The 16,998-nt window shown below is 51.3% G+C and overlaps 2 protein-coding genes across 4 annotated transcripts in view; both read right to left on the bottom strand.

The window, feature by feature from the left end:
- ADARB1 (adenosine deaminase RNA specific B1) overlaps nucleotides 1-4,429 on the bottom strand; it is a 60,640-nt gene extending 56,211 nt beyond the window's left edge. The window contains exon 1 of the mRNA XM_014891705.2: nucleotides 4,381-4,429. The gene's annotated coding sequence lies outside the window, so the exon portion shown is untranslated. The remainder of the gene's footprint in view (nucleotides 1-4,380) is intronic.
- A 10,111-nt stretch (nucleotides 4,430-14,540) lies between these two features.
- Nucleotides 14,541-16,998, bottom strand: part of SLX9 (SLX9 ribosome biogenesis factor) — a 39,190-nt gene continuing 36,732 nt past the window's right edge. For 2 of the 3 annotated variants that reach the window (XM_014891710.2, XM_088167743.1), the window contains exons 5-6: nucleotides 16,539-16,607; nucleotides 14,541-15,157 (exon numbers count right to left, since the gene is read on the bottom strand). In XM_014891710.2, coding sequence (XP_014747196.2) covers nucleotides 15,031-15,157; nucleotides 16,539-16,607 — 196 coding nt within the window. In that variant the 3' untranslated portion in view covers nucleotides 14,541-15,030. The other variant, XM_088167742.1, reaches the window with a different exon arrangement.

Below are 16,998 nucleotides of genomic sequence, written 5' to 3'. Positions count from 1 at the left end.
CCACAGAGCTCCTCTGTCCAATAATATTTGCATTCCAGCAACAGCTTTTCTTGTAGCAGAGCACTCATCTGAGATTTCCTTCCTCACAGATTCTTGTGCTCATACAACTTCTCAATACTTACCTGTGACATCCACTCTCTTGCCAAATCTGATGGACTTTTCAAGGTATTGACCAGTTTCGTTCAAGGGCACTGACAGTGTGATGCCAGGCAATGGGAAATCGAGCTTAGAAGCACAGGAGGATAGCCAGAGCTCCCAATAAAGACATTTTTATGAAGCAATCCTGAGTTAGAAGTACAGACAGCTCTCCTCACTTCAGGAAACAGAGCCACAAACAGACCTAACCCTGGAGCATCAGGGAAGACATTTCTCCAAAAGAAAAACAAAGCACCCTTCCTCTTCAAGCACATAAATCTGACAAAATCATTTTTAAAATAAGAAAGTTAAAATAAAATGTAAAGAAAGAACACAGCCCACGAAGACAAAACCATAATACTGTACACAGGAGAAGCTTCTTGCCTCAGAGCTCCCTGACACTTACACAGATGCTCAGTATCACACAGAAAAAAAACTCAGTAACAACCAACTTCCACCAACACACGCAATTAAGGAAAGCGGCCCAGCATTGCCAAACCCCTCTAAGCAGGAGATACTGAGAGAGGACAGCTCTGGAATGAGGTTACAGGCACACCCTGGCCGTGCATTCGAGGGGACAGCACTGAGTCACTGGGCAGCCAGCACTGACTCAGCCCTGTGCTCCTGCTGGGAACAGAAGCTCAAGGTAACCCCGGCAGCTTTTGTGAAGGTGATGGATTCCCTTGGCTTGGGGACAGACACACACAACAGCTGACCCGGAGGCAAAGAGAAGAAGATCCCGAATCCCTTTGCAACCAGACATTCTAAAGAAGATGACTGTACTGAGCGTCCCCTGAGCTCCCACAGTCACAGCAGTTACATGGGTTTCTTTGGGGTTTTTTAAACCTTAATTATTACTTAACTGCACACATGTGCTGCTGCTTTGGTCAGCTACAGCCCCAAATACTCACATCTGGCTCCTGCGAGCTCCCAGAGCCTGCTGATGACCTCTTTAAGGACTTAAATTGCAAAAACAACTATTTCTCATACCTACCATACAAAAAACATTCACTAAAAGGATTTTAAAAATGTTAAGCAGCAGGAAAGAGAAAAAAAAACAGCCACACTGTCTCCAAACAGGAAAGAAACTTTTGCTTTAAAATGCCATTTCACTTGCTTACATAATCATTTCACCAAGGGTTTGTTTGTTTTTTTTTGGTCAGGCAGCATTTCTACTACAAAGGTATTTCCTTTAAAACCAAGATACATAAATAATAGTGTCCACCGATAAATACAGCCCAAACACACAGTTTCAATCTTCAGTACTTAAATATAAGCCGAAATCCACACCGCACCAGCTGGATGGCCTGAGTTTCAAACATGCCAAGCCCCTACTGGTTTCAGCAGTTGCAGAAACAGAAAGAGCTCTGCTCTCTCTCCATCACACCAGATATTCTCAGGCACCCAAGCACAGACCCTCAGAGTCCTGCATTGCTGTGATTTCAAAGACAAGAGGCATCAGCCTAACCAGGCACTCACTGCAAGCACCTGGAGACAACATTTCAGCCTCACCTGAAACCACCCTGGCACCAACATTTAACCCAGCCATCCCCAAAACCTCCCCGAGTCACAGGTGACACCTCAACAACACTGACTGCTGAGAGGGCACGTTACACTCATGTTTTCATCACGCTGTTTAGCAGGAACCCCTCGTTGCCATGCAGAATCTCTGACTGGGAACAACTACAGGCAGCAGCCTGGGGTTTGCCAAGGGCAGGCATGACTTTGCTAGGGAGTAGCAGAGCCTCACCTGGTCCCAGTCTCAAACTGTCTGAGCTAGTAAGCCCAGCTATTCAGGTTTTACTCACTTAAACCAAAACATGGGTAGCTTTTAAAAGAGAAAAAAAAACCATTTAGTTATAATAAAAGTTCTCCAGAAAACCTTTGTGTTCAGAGGTTTACTGGAACCACATTTCCATTCCCAAAACACATACAGCCCAAAAAAGGACACTAGACTTCCAACTGAGCAGATAAATCTGGATAACTGGGGGCAATATCAAAGTGGATTGGGGTCTGTGAGCACAGTGTGATCAAAGCTATGAAACACTCCTGTTTCAAACACTGAGCACAATGACCTTTCTGGTACCTTCTCAGAAAACAAGTGCTCATAGAGCAAATACTTCTCCTGCTGAAAAAGTTAGCTATTTTTAATTTCTTGAGCTGAGGAGCCAGTGCTTTTGAACATCAGCAACACAAAGAAGCTTCGGCCAGCATGCTGGCTGCTGAAATCAAACTCAAAAAAACATGTACACGTGAGAGGCTGGGCCAATGCTCAAGTGTCACGCTCTGATAAACCACACAGCAAAATACGAGAAAATGCCATCCTCACTCCTCATTCTTGAAAGCAAGAACACTCACACAGCTGCACCCTGGGACACTGGGGGAAGGCATCCCAGGAAGGAGCAGCAGAACCAGGATCACATCTGAGCTGCTCTGTCCCTGTCTCACGGAAAACCCAGGACTCAGAGCACAGATAAGCAGGGCTTTGTGCGGAATTCACAGAGGGCAGTGCCTCAGAGCAGGGGTGATGCACAGCCACCTGGCACAGCCCACTGCTAGCCATCTCCATATGAGCATGGATTTCATGGAAAAACCAGCACTGCCCAACCTTGGGCACTCGTAGGAGCAGTAGGAAGCTTTTCTGAGCAGCTGTGCCAGCCCTGAAGAGAGAAGGTTACTGAGCCCTGCCTCTGGTCAGTGCACACAACTACACACTGTTAGGGCCAAGAAACATAGCTCACTGCAGAAAGAAAAAAAAAAAAGAGACAGAAGATTTGGAAAAACCCCAAAGGCATGCATCTCGGACATCCCAAAAGTAACAACAGTCATTCAAGATACGACTTGTTTATACTACGAGGCTCATTACAAAGAGGCCTGCCTATTTTTAGAGGTAGATATCGCTACAAGTGAGTGCTAGATAAACCCAAACAATTATTCTAAAAGGGTATTCCATCACTAATTATTCTAAACATCTTGTGTATCCGGGAAGGTTGGCCTGCTGCCACCCTCCAGCATAAAACAGCTCAGAGAACAACACTACAACTTCACTCTCAGGAGTGACAGAGTAACTCACATAGCAAGCAGGGTGCCTGGGAGATCCCAACAGCTCCACTAAGCTCACCACTTCAGTAAAATACAAAACAGTAGGAAACGAGAGCTTAATATTGTTTATGCTAAAAAACACCCATGAAGGGGTTTTTTCCTTTAGATTCCCCCCCCCAAAAAGTAGATAATTCAAAAAGAAAAAAGAAGAAAAAAACCCAGGCCAAGGACCAGCACGGCTGATGGTGGCTCATCCACCGATTCTGTGGTTTCCCCAGCCTGAGTGCAGCGTCCTGAACGCTCTGTAGACCCTCCATGCCATGACCAGTACTTGCCTCACCTGAGTCCTGAAAGGTCCAAGGTGAAGATGGGCAGAGAGCAGGAGTGGCCCAGGCCAGCAGTGCCCCTCGGCCACCAGACAGGTGCCCTTCGGAATCCTTTTATTTCTGCTATTTCAAGCAAACCAGACTTTCAAAAGCACAATCACAGATCTCACGACTGCAGTTTTGCTCCAGCACAGGACAGATCCAAAAAAACCCCAAAGGAACAACGAAACCCACCGGGGGCCACGGCAACAGATGGCAAAGTGCCCTGGTGGGGTTATCCAGCCGGGAAGGGAAGGCGCTGGGATGTGCAGCCGCGTTTCACGCCCGAGCTGCTCTCCAAGGACGCGCCGCCTCCCCACTGCAGAGGGCGGGCGGCGGTGCCGGGGGCGGCCGGACCCGGCGACGCCGGAGGAGCGCGGCGGCGGCCCGGGGGTACCGGGAGAAGGGCAAGGCAGCCAAGCCGCCCCCCGCGGCAGCGGGTGCCGGGCACAGGGGGCTCTCCGCTCCCCGCGGCCCCGGGCAGGCACGGCAAGGGGCGGCCGGTCCCGCCGGGGAGTTGCCCCCGGATCGGGCGGCCACGGCCAAACGTCCCGTGGTACCCGCGGTACCGCGACCCTCCTAAAACAGCCTCGACGCCGCCGCCGCGGCCCCTGCCCGGGCGAGCCCTGCCGGGCGCCCGCCCCCGCCGGGAACGGCCGGGCCCCGGTCCGCGCCGCACTGCGCCCCCGCACCGGCACCTCCGGCACGGCCCGGCCCGCCCAGCCCCCGCCGCTCTCAACAGGTGCGGGCCGGCCGCCGCCGGCAACGGCACCTGCCACCGCGTCAGGACCTGGACAGGTCCCGCGGGGCGCTCCCCGCCGCCGCAGCCCGGGCTCACCTCCGCCCGCGCCGTGCCCGGGCCCCGCCGCCGCCGCTCGGCCATGCGCGGTCCCGGCCGAGCCCCGCGGCGGCCCCGCTGCGCTGCCGCTGCCGCTGCCGCCGCCGCCGCGGCTCCGTGCGCGCGCCGCCGCCGACGTGCAGGCCGCGCCGGGCCCGCCAGCGGCGCGAGCCCCGCGCGCGCGGGGGCGGGGCCGCGGGCGGCTCCGTTCGCTCCCATTGGCGAGGCTGAGCGCGAGCGGGGGGCGGGGCCCAGGGCGCTCGCGCGCTCGCGCGCGGCGGGGATGGCAACGGGAGGCGAGGGGCGGGGCCGGCCGCGGGGAGGAGCGGCGCTGATTGGCCGAGCTGGGGGGGCGGGGCCGGGGCGGGGCCGCGCGGTGCACGGGCCGCGCTCCCCTCGCCCCCCCCCCCGCGCCCACAGCCCGTCCCCGCCGGGCCCCCCCGGGACCCACAGCCGCACCCCACACACACCCCAGGGGTCCCGGCACCGGCCCCACTGCAGCGATATCCAGCACACCCACGGGGCCCAAGGACCGAGCCTCTGCCATTCCAGCGTCATCCTGGACGCGCTGTCCGTGTCCGAGCGCATCCTGCAGTGCCAAGAGATGAGAAGGCCAAATTGTGTTTTCCAGAAAGCAGCGGGAGATCTCCACCCAAACACCATCGGTAAACTTCATCAGTGCTTCCACCACGTGTGTGGCTCTTTGTGCGGAACAGGGATGCAAAAAGGATTAAATAGCTGCTTTAAACCTTGGCTGTTTGTGACAGCCGGCGTGTGGTCAGCTAGGGAGCAGGTTTCTGACTTGCATTTTGCTCTTGACATAGAATCCCAGAATGGATTAGGTTGGAAGGGACCTCAAAGCTCGTCCCAGTCCACCCTGTGCCATGGGCAGGGACACCTTCCACTATTTGCACCAAGGCCTGTTCAAACTGGCCTGGAACACTTCAGGGATGGAGCAATCACAGCTTCTCTGGACAGCCTGTGCCAGGGCATCACCACCCTCGCAGCCACCAATTTCATCCCAATATCCAATCTAAACCTCCTCACTGTCAGTTTAAAAATACTGCAGGTCATTGCAGTTTAAAAACCCCTGCAGGTTGTGAAGCAAGCTCAGCCCGTGGGATGCTGCAGGACACAGAGGAATGCAGCGCTGGCCTTGCTCTTCCTGGTTTTGGTGGCTCAAGGGTTTTCAGGCTTGCAGCCTGATATCACTCCAAATCCTTGCCCTTCAGAGCACTTTCATCGTGTCCCAGAATCTCATTCCTGGCCACAGTTGACAACAGACATCAACTGGCCAGAGAAATCTTAACTTTCTCAGCTTTCTGTCCCTTTGAGGTTACCTGACCACCTTTTCAGTGAAGGAATTTTTCCTAATACCTTCCCTGGTATAGCTTGAGGTCATTTCCTATGGTCCTGGATATGTGATGACACTGCATCAACCACCTTGGCATTTCTAAAACTTTGTGCTGAGAACTCTGGCTGCTTTCTCACCTGCTTCTCTAGAGTGTTTAGGTGGTGACATTACCATGTTCCTTCAGTGCCAAGCACTGAGCGGCTCGTGGCTTCTTCCTTCTCTCCCAGCTCCAGATGAGGTAAAGATCCATGCAGGCATTCACAGGGAGGGCAAAGAGGACCAGCACAAAAGCCAGTGCTGGAAACAACAAGCTATTTTTATACTTCCTTCTCTCAGGCACAGCCTCTGCCCTGCTGAGGAGCAGCAGCACCAACAGGCAGGCAGCTTTTGGCTGCTGATGCCTTCACCTCTGGGAATGCCTGTTTGTGTTTTCTTACCCTATTTTACACCCGCGGAATTTAACACCAACTACTGCATTTTTCCCCTGCCTTAGGATCAGCAGTGAAGCCACAAAACAAAACCACTTTCCTCAGTTCCGCTTGTGTGTCACCAAAGGGATTGTGTCCCACCAGGATGTTGGAAAATCCACTGTGGGACACAATGCTGTGCCATGTGCTCTGGGATGACCCTGCCTGAGCTGGGAGCTTGGAGCAGGTCACCCATTGTGGTCCCTTCCAAGCTGACCCTGAAATGTGGCAGGGATAAGGGGGGTGGGAGGCACAGCTTGTTCCCAGGCTCCTCATCCTGCTCAACAGCAGACCCAGCTCAACCATGGATTAGCTGGCTCCCTGCCACAGTGGAATGAAAGGGGCTCTCTCCCCAAACTGGCCTTGCTGAGCCGAGCCACTATGACTCAGTTGCTGGTGCTTGTGGAACATCACAGTTTTCCAAGTAATTCAAACCTTGGTGTGTGGAGTTTTTTTATTAGTTGGGGTTTTTTTGGCTCGGTTTGTTTTCTGTAAATCCACTTTAATAAATGAATGGCTCTTTTAAAATGTTCTTTTCGTCAAAGTCCTGGGAAATTGGAAATATTAGGCAGTCACTCATAGAAATGAGCATGGTACATTTCAAACACCACAAGTCAAATGCAGCTTCACGGTTTCCACACTCTGACAGTGATTTTCCACCTCGGGGAAACGTGATTTGCAAGTGGTCTTGCTCCCTGGGGTCCCCACACATGCTGAATATATCCCTGTGTGCTGGTCCTGGTGTACAGCTCCACAATACGGATTCTCCATCCCATAGCCACCATGCTGGAGACACACCTTACACCCAGCATGCCAGTTCATACACACCTACTTTTAGAGTCCTTAACCTCACCTGAGGATGTGGTGGATGTACTGCCAGACCCAGCACCTCCTCCACCATTATGTGCCACCAACCCAACAGAAGCTGCATCCCTGAAAAGTCCTGGCAGCAGATCCAAGTTTTGTAGTTTCTCCCTGCTGTCGCCATATGATCCTCAGCGGGGCAGCTGCCAAGCGTGAGGAACCTGTTTCCAAATCCATGCTTCAAAAAGAAGGAGGGAGGATGCTTAACCCATTCCTTGCAGAGTGGCAAGCTGGCAGTCTTGTGGAGGGACAATGGCATCGTCACTGGGGTGGTGGCTGCTGCTGTAGGACAACTGGGGAGAACAGGTACCTAATTAAAGATTCAGCTGCTTCATAGATGGTCTGTAACATGAATTTCTAAGGCCAGCACATGTTTCAAGGCAGTTTGGCAGCTCCTCTTGCAGTGACCTGTTTGTGCAGACCCCCGAACAATGCCCAGGTGTGTCCTCATGCCTACACGGTGTTCTGAGCTGGGTGTACAGGCAGGGTGGTGATGCCAGACTGCCTGTGAGCAGAGTGACAGCCATGCAGAGTGCCCTGTCTGATGCCATCCAAGGGAAGAGATAGATCAGGGCAGCCCCAAGATAGAGGCCCCCACACCGGGCTGGGAACACATCCTAAAGACAGATCTCCATCCACAGAGAACTCCATCCTTGGGGTTGGAGGAAGAGTGATATCCAATACAATTGCACAGGAGCACAAATGGTCCTGGTCTTTTCATCCCATCTGCAGGGACCCCACTGCAGTACAGGGCAGAGGAAGGACTCTGGCTTCTCCTCATCGTCTCACACCCCCAGGCTGGGCAGCCACAGGCATGGGGTTGTGTGGTCCCACCCAAGGCAAAATACGCCCCTGGGGTCACAGTGAGCAGGCAGGACCAGACACCAAAATGCAGAACTGCCCTGGGGACAGTCTGAGCACTGCCCAGCAACAGGTCATGAACCAACCTGCTCAGTGACCAATACAAGGCGAATTTTTATGAGTATCTAGGGAGGTTCTGGTCCTGGCAGATGAGGTGCAGTGCAGGCTGGCTGTTACTGCTCAGCTGCCAGGCCCTGGCACCAAGACAGACCAAGCCGACTTTCTGTGGAATTGTGACAAGGAGTGGTCAAAACAATAAAGTAAACATTGGGAATTAGGGGGAGGAAAAACAGGAAGCAAGATTCAACCGCTCCTCAAGTACAAGAACATTTCTGGCTCAAAAATCCCAAGACATGGAAAAATGCATGGAAAAGGATTGCTCGAATTGGTTCACCACTTCTGTTTACACTGGACACCATCAGCAGCAGCATCCAGAGCTCACCCCAGGTGCCTGCAGCATCCATTGCTTGTCTGATGTACCTGCACTGCACACTGAGCAATGATGAGCATCCCAACATCATTTGGAGCCCATTACCGACACCAGGCATTGTGGGCACAGCACCCCTGAAAGCAGCACAAGCTCTACCTTCACACAGAGGGCTAAAAGGTGGGTGGAGGAACATCCACAGAGTTGTAAGAGTTAAGTGTCCTCCCATAGTAACAACTCCTGCTCCCAAAGCAAAGGGGGTCATGAGGCAGGCAGGGGTTGTTTTGCCAGTGAAGTGGAAGGTGTTTAGATGAACCATCACATCGGTGAGCAGTGATTACAGTACCCAGGACAGCTGTAAATGCATTCAGATTCAGTGTATCCAAAACAGCTGTAAACACAGCCACGTCCCCTCTGCCCAGAGCACCAGCACTGCTCCCAGCCTGGAGCCGCTGACAGCTCCGGGCCATGGCACCAGGGATGTGGCTGTGTTCATAAATCCATCAGGCTGTCTGGGCTTGCAGCCCTGATGCCCCCATGGCCCTGCCCCACAGCAGGGCTCTGAGCAGCCCCTTCCTCCCAGCTGAGCCTGTGGAGAGCGGGAGACCAGGAGCAGCAACATCCCCCAGGGAATGGGGGAGGGAAACTCTTCTTGCCTCTCCCCTTTTGTGATCCCCCTCCTCTCCCGGGCTGGCTGAGCTGGAACAAAGGGGTGGCTGCATCGGGTGATTATCTCTTCCTTCATCTTCCTCACTTGGGAGGATATCCTGGCATCATCTGCTTTTACCTGCTCGGGATCTGACATTTGTTCCCTTTCTAGCACCTTCCTGTTTGGGACATTTCTTTGTCTAAACTTCCTCTCCTACTTGTGCTGCTGAAACCAAGTCCAGGGAGCATCAGGCAATCAAAGTGTCACACACCACTGTCAACATCCTCCACAGCAAACTGCACCCTACACACTCCTTGAGCAGACAGACCAGCAGCAAAACCCCTGGTCATGGCTCACTCAGTTTCAAAGAACTTGCACAGCATTAAACCACAGAAATTCTCAATTTAGCAACAATGAGCATGGATCCAGACCCCACTCCTCATTGCCCTAGGGTAGCACCATCAGGGACAGCTGTGGCTCCCCAGATGTTTGGGGATCATGAGCCACAAGGAGCAGATACAGGCAAACCTGTATGGTTCATGTACAAATCACACTGAGTTCAGCCAAGGTCACCAACACACCCCATCTGGCACATAACACCAATCGTTAAAGCAGAGAGAAACCCTTAGATAGTATTTTATGCATCCTACTTGTAATCAAGCAGTCCAGAAAATCTCAGAGAATCCAGATGCAAAGGTCTAAATCTCAAAAATGCTGCTGGCAAGGCACTGTGTTTTGTTTGTTAACTTATTTCGTAAGGAAAATTGAAGCGGTTAAGGAAAAAAAGCCACCACAAAAATCCTTGTCCCCCCACTCCTAATGCCAATCCCAGTTTGGGTTGCCAGAGCACCCAATGAGGCATCAGGACCAGACAAAGAGAAAAACCACAGAGCCACACACCAGCTGCCTCTCCCAGAAAAAAAAAAAAAAGTCTGAATGGCATTAAACTGCTCATCAAACTAAAAACACAAAGCCAGGTTAAACACTTCACATAAAGCGATCATGGTTCAGAGCACAATCAGCAGATCCCAGATAATTATCTTATTGGGAAGAGTCAGCATGCAGGGCATGGCTTTCCCTTGCAAGGAAATGGTGAGTATGGAGATAAGGGTGATCCAATTAACTGGACTTTATGGGGATTTCAAAATGGTATATGGCAATGCTCTTAAGCACTTAAAGAATACCCAAAAGCTCTTAAAGAAACTGAGCTGCCATGGGATAAGAGGTAGAGCCCTCCTGGGATTAGTAACTGGTGAAAGGTCAGGAAGCAAAGAGCAGGAACAGCTCTCAAGGGAAGGTCTGATGCATCCTACCTGAGTGCTCTGAAAAGGCCAGGACACAGCACTGTGACAGCACATCCATGCAGGATGGCCACCAAGGGCAGTGATGCCAACAGACAAAGGCAAAAGGCCACGGTGAAACCTGTGCTTCTGGGCAGGGACAAGTGGGGCTGTGCTCTGAGGCAAAGGCTGGATCAGGTGATTCATTCACCTCTGCCCCTCTCTTGTGCAACACCTCAATGAAAGGAGTTGCTGGTGCCAAGCTCATCTGCTTCCAAAAATCATCAGGCAGCTCAAATTTGCATGCAGTTGTATTTCCTTGGGTTCCCTGAGGCTGCTCTTGAAAGAACCCACCTAGGCTGGTTTCAGAGGTAAATAAAGGGCAAAAGAAACAGATACAAGTGTGGGAAATGTAAGGATCAGCCAGGGAAGAGAGCATGTGGGGAAGGAAATAACCCCACTCAGGGAAAGTGCTCACTGCACAGGCTGGAGCATGCAAGAGTGGCAGAAGGTCAGAAGTGCCAAGTCTCTGCTCTGCCAGCCACCTTCTGGTCCAGAAGGAGCAGGAGATACTGGAGTTTCGACTGTCTGGAACTCCCTGAGTGCTGGGTCAGCCACACTGCCCACGGTGGGACTGCTGAGGACAGTCACCATGGCTGGAGGCGTCTGTTGGCACCTGCAGCCACGGCCCTGGCAAGGTGCCCCAGGCAGACTCTCCTGGAGCTGGGGTGTGACTGGTGACGTGCAAGGTTATGGAAGGGTAAGGAATGGAGGGGTTTTTGTGAGCTGGGAGACAACTCCTCACCCCCAGACAGCAAACCTAAAAAAACACCCCCAAATGACCCCCGGAGGCTCTAAGCTCAGACTGAGCAGTGGCTGTGGTGAAGAATGCATGGGAAGGCAGTCAGTCCCACTGTGCCCTAGCCAGGGAGCAGAGGACAGCAACCATACTGCAGCACAGACCCACTGCTCCCAATATTCCCACTGCTCCTCACCAGCTGCTACTGGCACCCTAAGTACACTGTAAGAAGTGTAGCTGAGGGCTGCAGTTGCATCAGACCATGGCATGATCCTGGTCTGCTTTCAGCTGATGGAGAACCTGGGAGTCATCTCAAGGAGCCCATGGCAGCCCCCCAGCCCCACTGCTCACTTGGGACAAGCCATCTGGACCCCAGCAGCCACAAGTTTTCTGTAGCAGCTCCACCCCAATACCCCCAGCACCAGCATGTGCCTCAGTGCCAGGGCTGGCAAAAGCCATCTCACATGCTCAGCTCCAGGGGATCAAACAAAGCCATGGGCACTTAAGGCAGCTCATGGCTCCAAACAGAATGTAAGCAAAAATGCTCTCTACCCAGCAAAAGCCGCATTTCCCATAAGCAAAGGGGACTTGTATGAGGTCTGTAAGGAAAACTTTCCAGGGCAGGCAAGCCAGCAAGCGGAAGGAGGAAGGAGGCAGGCTACGTGTTCATAACCCAAGGGATTTCCTAGGGTTAGAGGAAAGGCTGGGACTGCATCTGTGTGACTCACAGCTCACTTTCTGAGCTGTGCTGCTGCCCTGATGCAAGCCCTGCTCCAACAGGAACCACTGGGCCATCATAGGTACCACGGAGGAACGTGGGAGGAATAAGAACAAGGATATTAAAAAATACCCCTGCACACTAACAACACTACCCAAGAGCTGATGGGAAAGGAGAATCCCCTTCCACCCACTGCTTTGTGTGTAGCTGAAAATATCCACTGGTACCACCAGATGGACAGGATACCCTGGCTCCCACTTTCAGACACAGCTCTATGAACAGCCTTCAAAGGCAAAATCCCCAACAAGAAAGAGAACAGCTCAAAAACGCAGCCCCAAATTTCTCCAGTGCCGAGTTGAGGTGCATTCACTGCTTACTCATTTCTTGCCAAATCTGGAGCTGCAGGGTTGGGCCCCCGCCCACCCCTCTGGCACAACTACTCTTTACAGCTTGGAAGCTATTTTTTTCCCACCCTGCTATCTAAAAAAGAAAAAAAAAAAAAAAGGCGTGAAAGCTTTTATCATCCTGAAAACATGCCAACTGCGAAGGCGACTCTGTGTCTCAGACGCCTGTTTCCTGGCAGATTTTAAGTCCTTTGCTCAACTGCTCGGATGGCGGGGGCAGGAGAAGCCTGCAGCAACAGGCTGTGAACTGGAGCTCTAAACACTCACATGTTTAACTGCTGCTAAATTCCTGGGGGACCAACAATTCCAAACAGCGGGCTCAGAGCTGCACACACACAGCCGAGTGGGATCCAAGGTGAAGGAACTGTGTAAATGTGTTACACAGTGATGCTGTGCGTGCAGAGCAAGGGACACCAGCCTGGGTACAGGAGCTACTGAGGGGGGTCACTGGCCCAGTATTTCCATGAGGGGACATCTACCAGGTAGTAAAAAGGGAGGGTCACCCTGCTCAACATCTCTACCACATCAGTCACCCCTTCTCTTCCCCGGTAATGAGGCTCTGTTGGCTCCTAGAGGTTTGAAGGGAAAGAATGGAACCCAGCAAGGAAAAAGTGCTGGACAACTCCACTGCTGGTGTCCAAATTTCCAGTGGCCAGCTCTGGCTGTAGCCACCTAAAGGTGCTGGGAAATCGGGACCCTGTGTTGGTGCCACCCCAGAAAGACCTACACACACACAGCCCTTTGTGACAGTGATGCCTTTGGGGGCTCCAAAGTGCTTGGAGCTGGTTTTGCAGAGGCATATCCAAGTTTTGACAAGGTCCCAGGGATTTTTCCATACCATCACATCATTATCAAGGTGGACAGTAGGGACTCTCGGGCTTGCAAAGAAAGAAAAAAGAAAAAAGATAGCAGCACTGTCTGCCATTGTTCATTGTCTCAGAGTCTGAGTGAGCTTTTTTGCACATTAATTTTGTACTTATTATTAATATTGTTGCTGTTATTGTTCCTTTTCTTATCTCGTTGTTTCCAGTTTTCCATCCTCCTTTGTACTCAGAATCATAGAATGAGAGAATTATACAATGGTATGGGATGGAAAGAACCTTAAAGGTCATCCAGTTCCAACACTCTGCCATGGGAAGGAACACTTTCCACCAGACCAGGTTGCTCCAAGCCCTGTCCAAACTGACCTTAAACACTTCCAGGGATGGGGCAGCCACAGCTTCTCTGAGCAAGCTGTGCCAGGGCCTCAGCACCCTCACAGGGAACAATTTCTTCCCAATATCCCATCTAACTCAGCCCTCTGGGGTGTGAAGCCATTTCCCCTTGTCCTGGTCCTCCAGACCCTTGTCCACAGCCCTTCTCCTGCTCTTTGAAGCCCCTATAGGCACTGGGGGCAGGAGGGCTCAGTCTCCCCAGAGCTTTCTCTTTTCCAGGCTGAACAATCTCAATTCTTGGATGTCTTTGCCTTCTTCACCTCCCACCTTCTCTCCCTTTCAGCACAAGAAATGGCTACACCTGGGGCTGGCCAGCCTGAGAGCAGCAGAATGGAGGATGGGACACAGTCAGCCTCTCTCCATGGCCTCTGCCAGCAGAGGCACGGAGTGACAGAAATGACACTGCTCTGTGAGGAGTGGCATTTCTCTAACAGACAGAGTCAGCAACAGTGTCTGCACTGCCACAGCCAAGAGGCACCAGACAAAGCCTTTGTTCAACAGTGCCAGCCTAGAGAGAACAGCAGCAGCACTGCTATTGAGGCAAGACAAGCAGGATCAAGATGCCAGCCACATCCATTGAAGCTGGTGTCAGGCACTAACTTGGGTCAGAGTCAACTGCAGCAGGCTGCTTTCCCAAGGTTAAGAAGCATCAGTAAACCTTTTTTGTGGTTCAAAAGACTGTATTGGTATTTTTGGGTGTCAAATCGGGACTGTATCTAATAGGGAATGTCCCTGCCTTCAGCTGTCCCCCATGAAAATTCACTGGAGTTTTGTAAACATTAATGTTTGGTAAAGGAGAAGCCTGCTCCAGAGGTTCCCAATCCCACAAACAACTGGCTGAAACAGGCCTGTCCTGCAGGCTGGACGTGTTTTGGGATGCTTCCTACAGGGCATAAAGGCCAAAAGAGGTAAGCATCACTCACAGGAAGCACGTGCTCCCAGGGCAGGAGGAAGGCAAGTCAGTGAGTTAGACATGATCTGCAGTCATTTCTCATTGCTTGCAGCAGTCTCCTGATTCACTGTACACATGGAAAAAACAATTATTTTAAGTCATTTTTCCAGAGAAGGAAATAAATTCATATTTCAATTCCTACTTACCAAAACAAGAGCCAGACAAACTTGGTGCTGTATGAAAATATGTTTATTCCAAAGTTAAATTTCTCTCAATGTCTCTGTACAGCAGCATTGGTCATGACAAACTCCAAAAAGTTTCCTGGGCTCCAGGGCTTGGGGTCCTGAACCATCCCAACAGAGTAAGCAAGAACCTCTTCTCAGAGTGTCAGGAAGAGGTGGGGGGAATGACAGAAAACAGATACATGGCCATTTGGAACCATTTCAGAAATCATACCTGCTCACAAGAAGAGCCAATGTATGAAGACACTTTGCAGGAATTAATGCCTGCACAAGAATCTCACAGAACACCCTGCTCCGTGCAGACTGCCTGGAAAGGAGCAGCTGCCCCCGTCACAGAGAGTTGCATTATTCCTGCAGACAGAAAGCAGGGCTGGTGGTTTTAATCATCTGCTGAACTGCTTCCAAGGACCAAAAAGGCTGGGACGTTGTGCCAGGGATGTGTTCCTCACAGCCTGCCATGTCTGGGCCCAGCTGAAGCTCTAAAGGGGTTCCCCTTCTTCCCCCTGCCTCAGCCTCTTGGAGAGGTGCTCGCTGATGGCCAGGAGGGGGTTGGCTCTGTACTGGGGATCGCTGATAACCTCGTGAAACCGAGCCACTTCCTGGTCTCTGAGGAGAGAAAAATAACACACCAGTTCTCTAAGTGCCTCATGTGAAAGGAACTGAGCAGATAAGGACCAACTCATAAAGCAACAGATTTCTGTTGAGACAGAGTGATCCTGGGTGTAAATCTCAGGGAAAGACAGTGCAAGAATAAACCTAATTAAGCCAAGGGCAAAGCTCAAATTGCTGCCAGCTTCATGGGAGCCAGAGACTTTGATCTCATGCCACAGAGACACAAACAATCACAATAGTGTCCAGCATCACATGGGAATGGCGGTTTTTTTAGAGCTTTTCCCTAGTAAACCAGAAACAAGAGACTGTGGATCTGGTGAATCACCAGGAATGAAGATGACTTCAGACTGCAACAGCACAAAATCAAATTCTCTTTAGAGAGCTCATCTACTGACTGTCTTTATTGCTGAACATTGAGCCTTGGTAATCCTACATGCAACACTAGCTGGACACCATGGGAAGAGCATGACAGAATTACTTTTGCATGCCTGGTCACAGCTGCTTCCTGGGGAAATGGCCTTCTCTTAAAAAGCAAGCAAGCAGCGAGGGACAAGAACAGAGGAGGAGTATTTAAAAAAAAAAAACCCTGTGAGTTTTCACACAGCCACATCCACTACAGCATCTTCCTCTCCCTCAGACTGCCAGGCTCTCCACAGCCTTGCCAGACGAACACTTGTAGCACTCAGCTGTCTCCCTCTCAAGCACAGCCGTTCCCTTCAATGCTCCTGGCCAGAGAAACAGAGAGAGGAGCCAGTGCTCCTGAAGATGGGGTTGGGGTAATAAGGTGAGGTTTAGGGAACCTCTCATCCCAACTAATACCTTGGGAAAGAAACCTCAAAACCTTCCTGCAAGTTTTTCCCTCCCAAGAAGCACAGATTTGCCAGACCACCAAAAAGTAAAGCAAGGCACAACTGAGCAAGAAAGGCATCCCAGCACCAATACTGGCCTGCTTCTGACAGAGAAGGTATTCACAGAGAGCAGTGCTGTAACCTGACTGTTCAGCCTCAGTTTGAAGCTGAATGGCTCAAAACTGACAGAAATCCAGGAAACAAGAAAGCAAACACTGCCAGATCACAGAGCCTAGCCCCAGGAGAGCTGTGCTGAGAGAAAATTCAGTTCTTGATAGCAGTATAAACTATCTAACAGATAGGGAATAAGGAGTTGCCAGATTAAGTCCGGGAGTTACTTGGACACATTTAAGCTCTCCATCCTTGTTGATACTCAAAAGCCATGTGGACTTGGGTCTTGAGCAACCAGTTCTAGGTGACCCTGCTTGAGCACAAGGGTTGGACCAGGTGAACCCCATGGGTCCCTTCCAGTCTCAACCATTCCATGAGGTTCAGCAGGAACTGCACACTGACAGCTGGGTACTTACAGGAGCTGATGTTTCTGAGCTTGTTTCATCAGACAGAAGTCTGCTGGTTCTGCCTTTGCTTTTATGTGGCTGTGGAGAGGAGAAACAAAACGAGTGTTAGAGCATTAACTTAGCAATGGCTGTGTAGATGGAAAGAGTCCAGGGATTCTGCATCTGCCTTTGCAGAAAGGACAGGTAATTAATTGTCCTGCACGGAAATTGTCCTAAAAGGCATTTATTTCCATAGCCAGGCATTGCAGGGAAATGCAAAGTCTTTCCACCCGAGGCTGACAGAGCAGGAAGCATTACAGGAAAACCAGATCATTCAGTGCCAGAACTGGTCATTAGCTGTCAATGCCCAGATCACTTTCTGCTGATCACTGACCTCCAGGTCAAATTGATCCTGTTGCTTAGAGAAAAGATTCCATGGAACCTCCCCTCCCCACTACACATGTCACCTCTGCACAGCTCACGTTCCCTG

This window comes from Sturnus vulgaris, chromosome 7, assembly GCF_052056855.1.
Source record: "Sturnus vulgaris isolate bStuVul1 chromosome 7, bStuVul1.hap1, whole genome shotgun sequence".
Classification (NCBI taxonomy): domain Eukaryota; kingdom Metazoa; phylum Chordata; class Aves; order Passeriformes; family Sturnidae; genus Sturnus; species Sturnus vulgaris.
The sequence above is the reverse complement of the archived record's forward strand: the minus strand, read 5'-3'. Positions and strand labels throughout refer to the sequence as shown.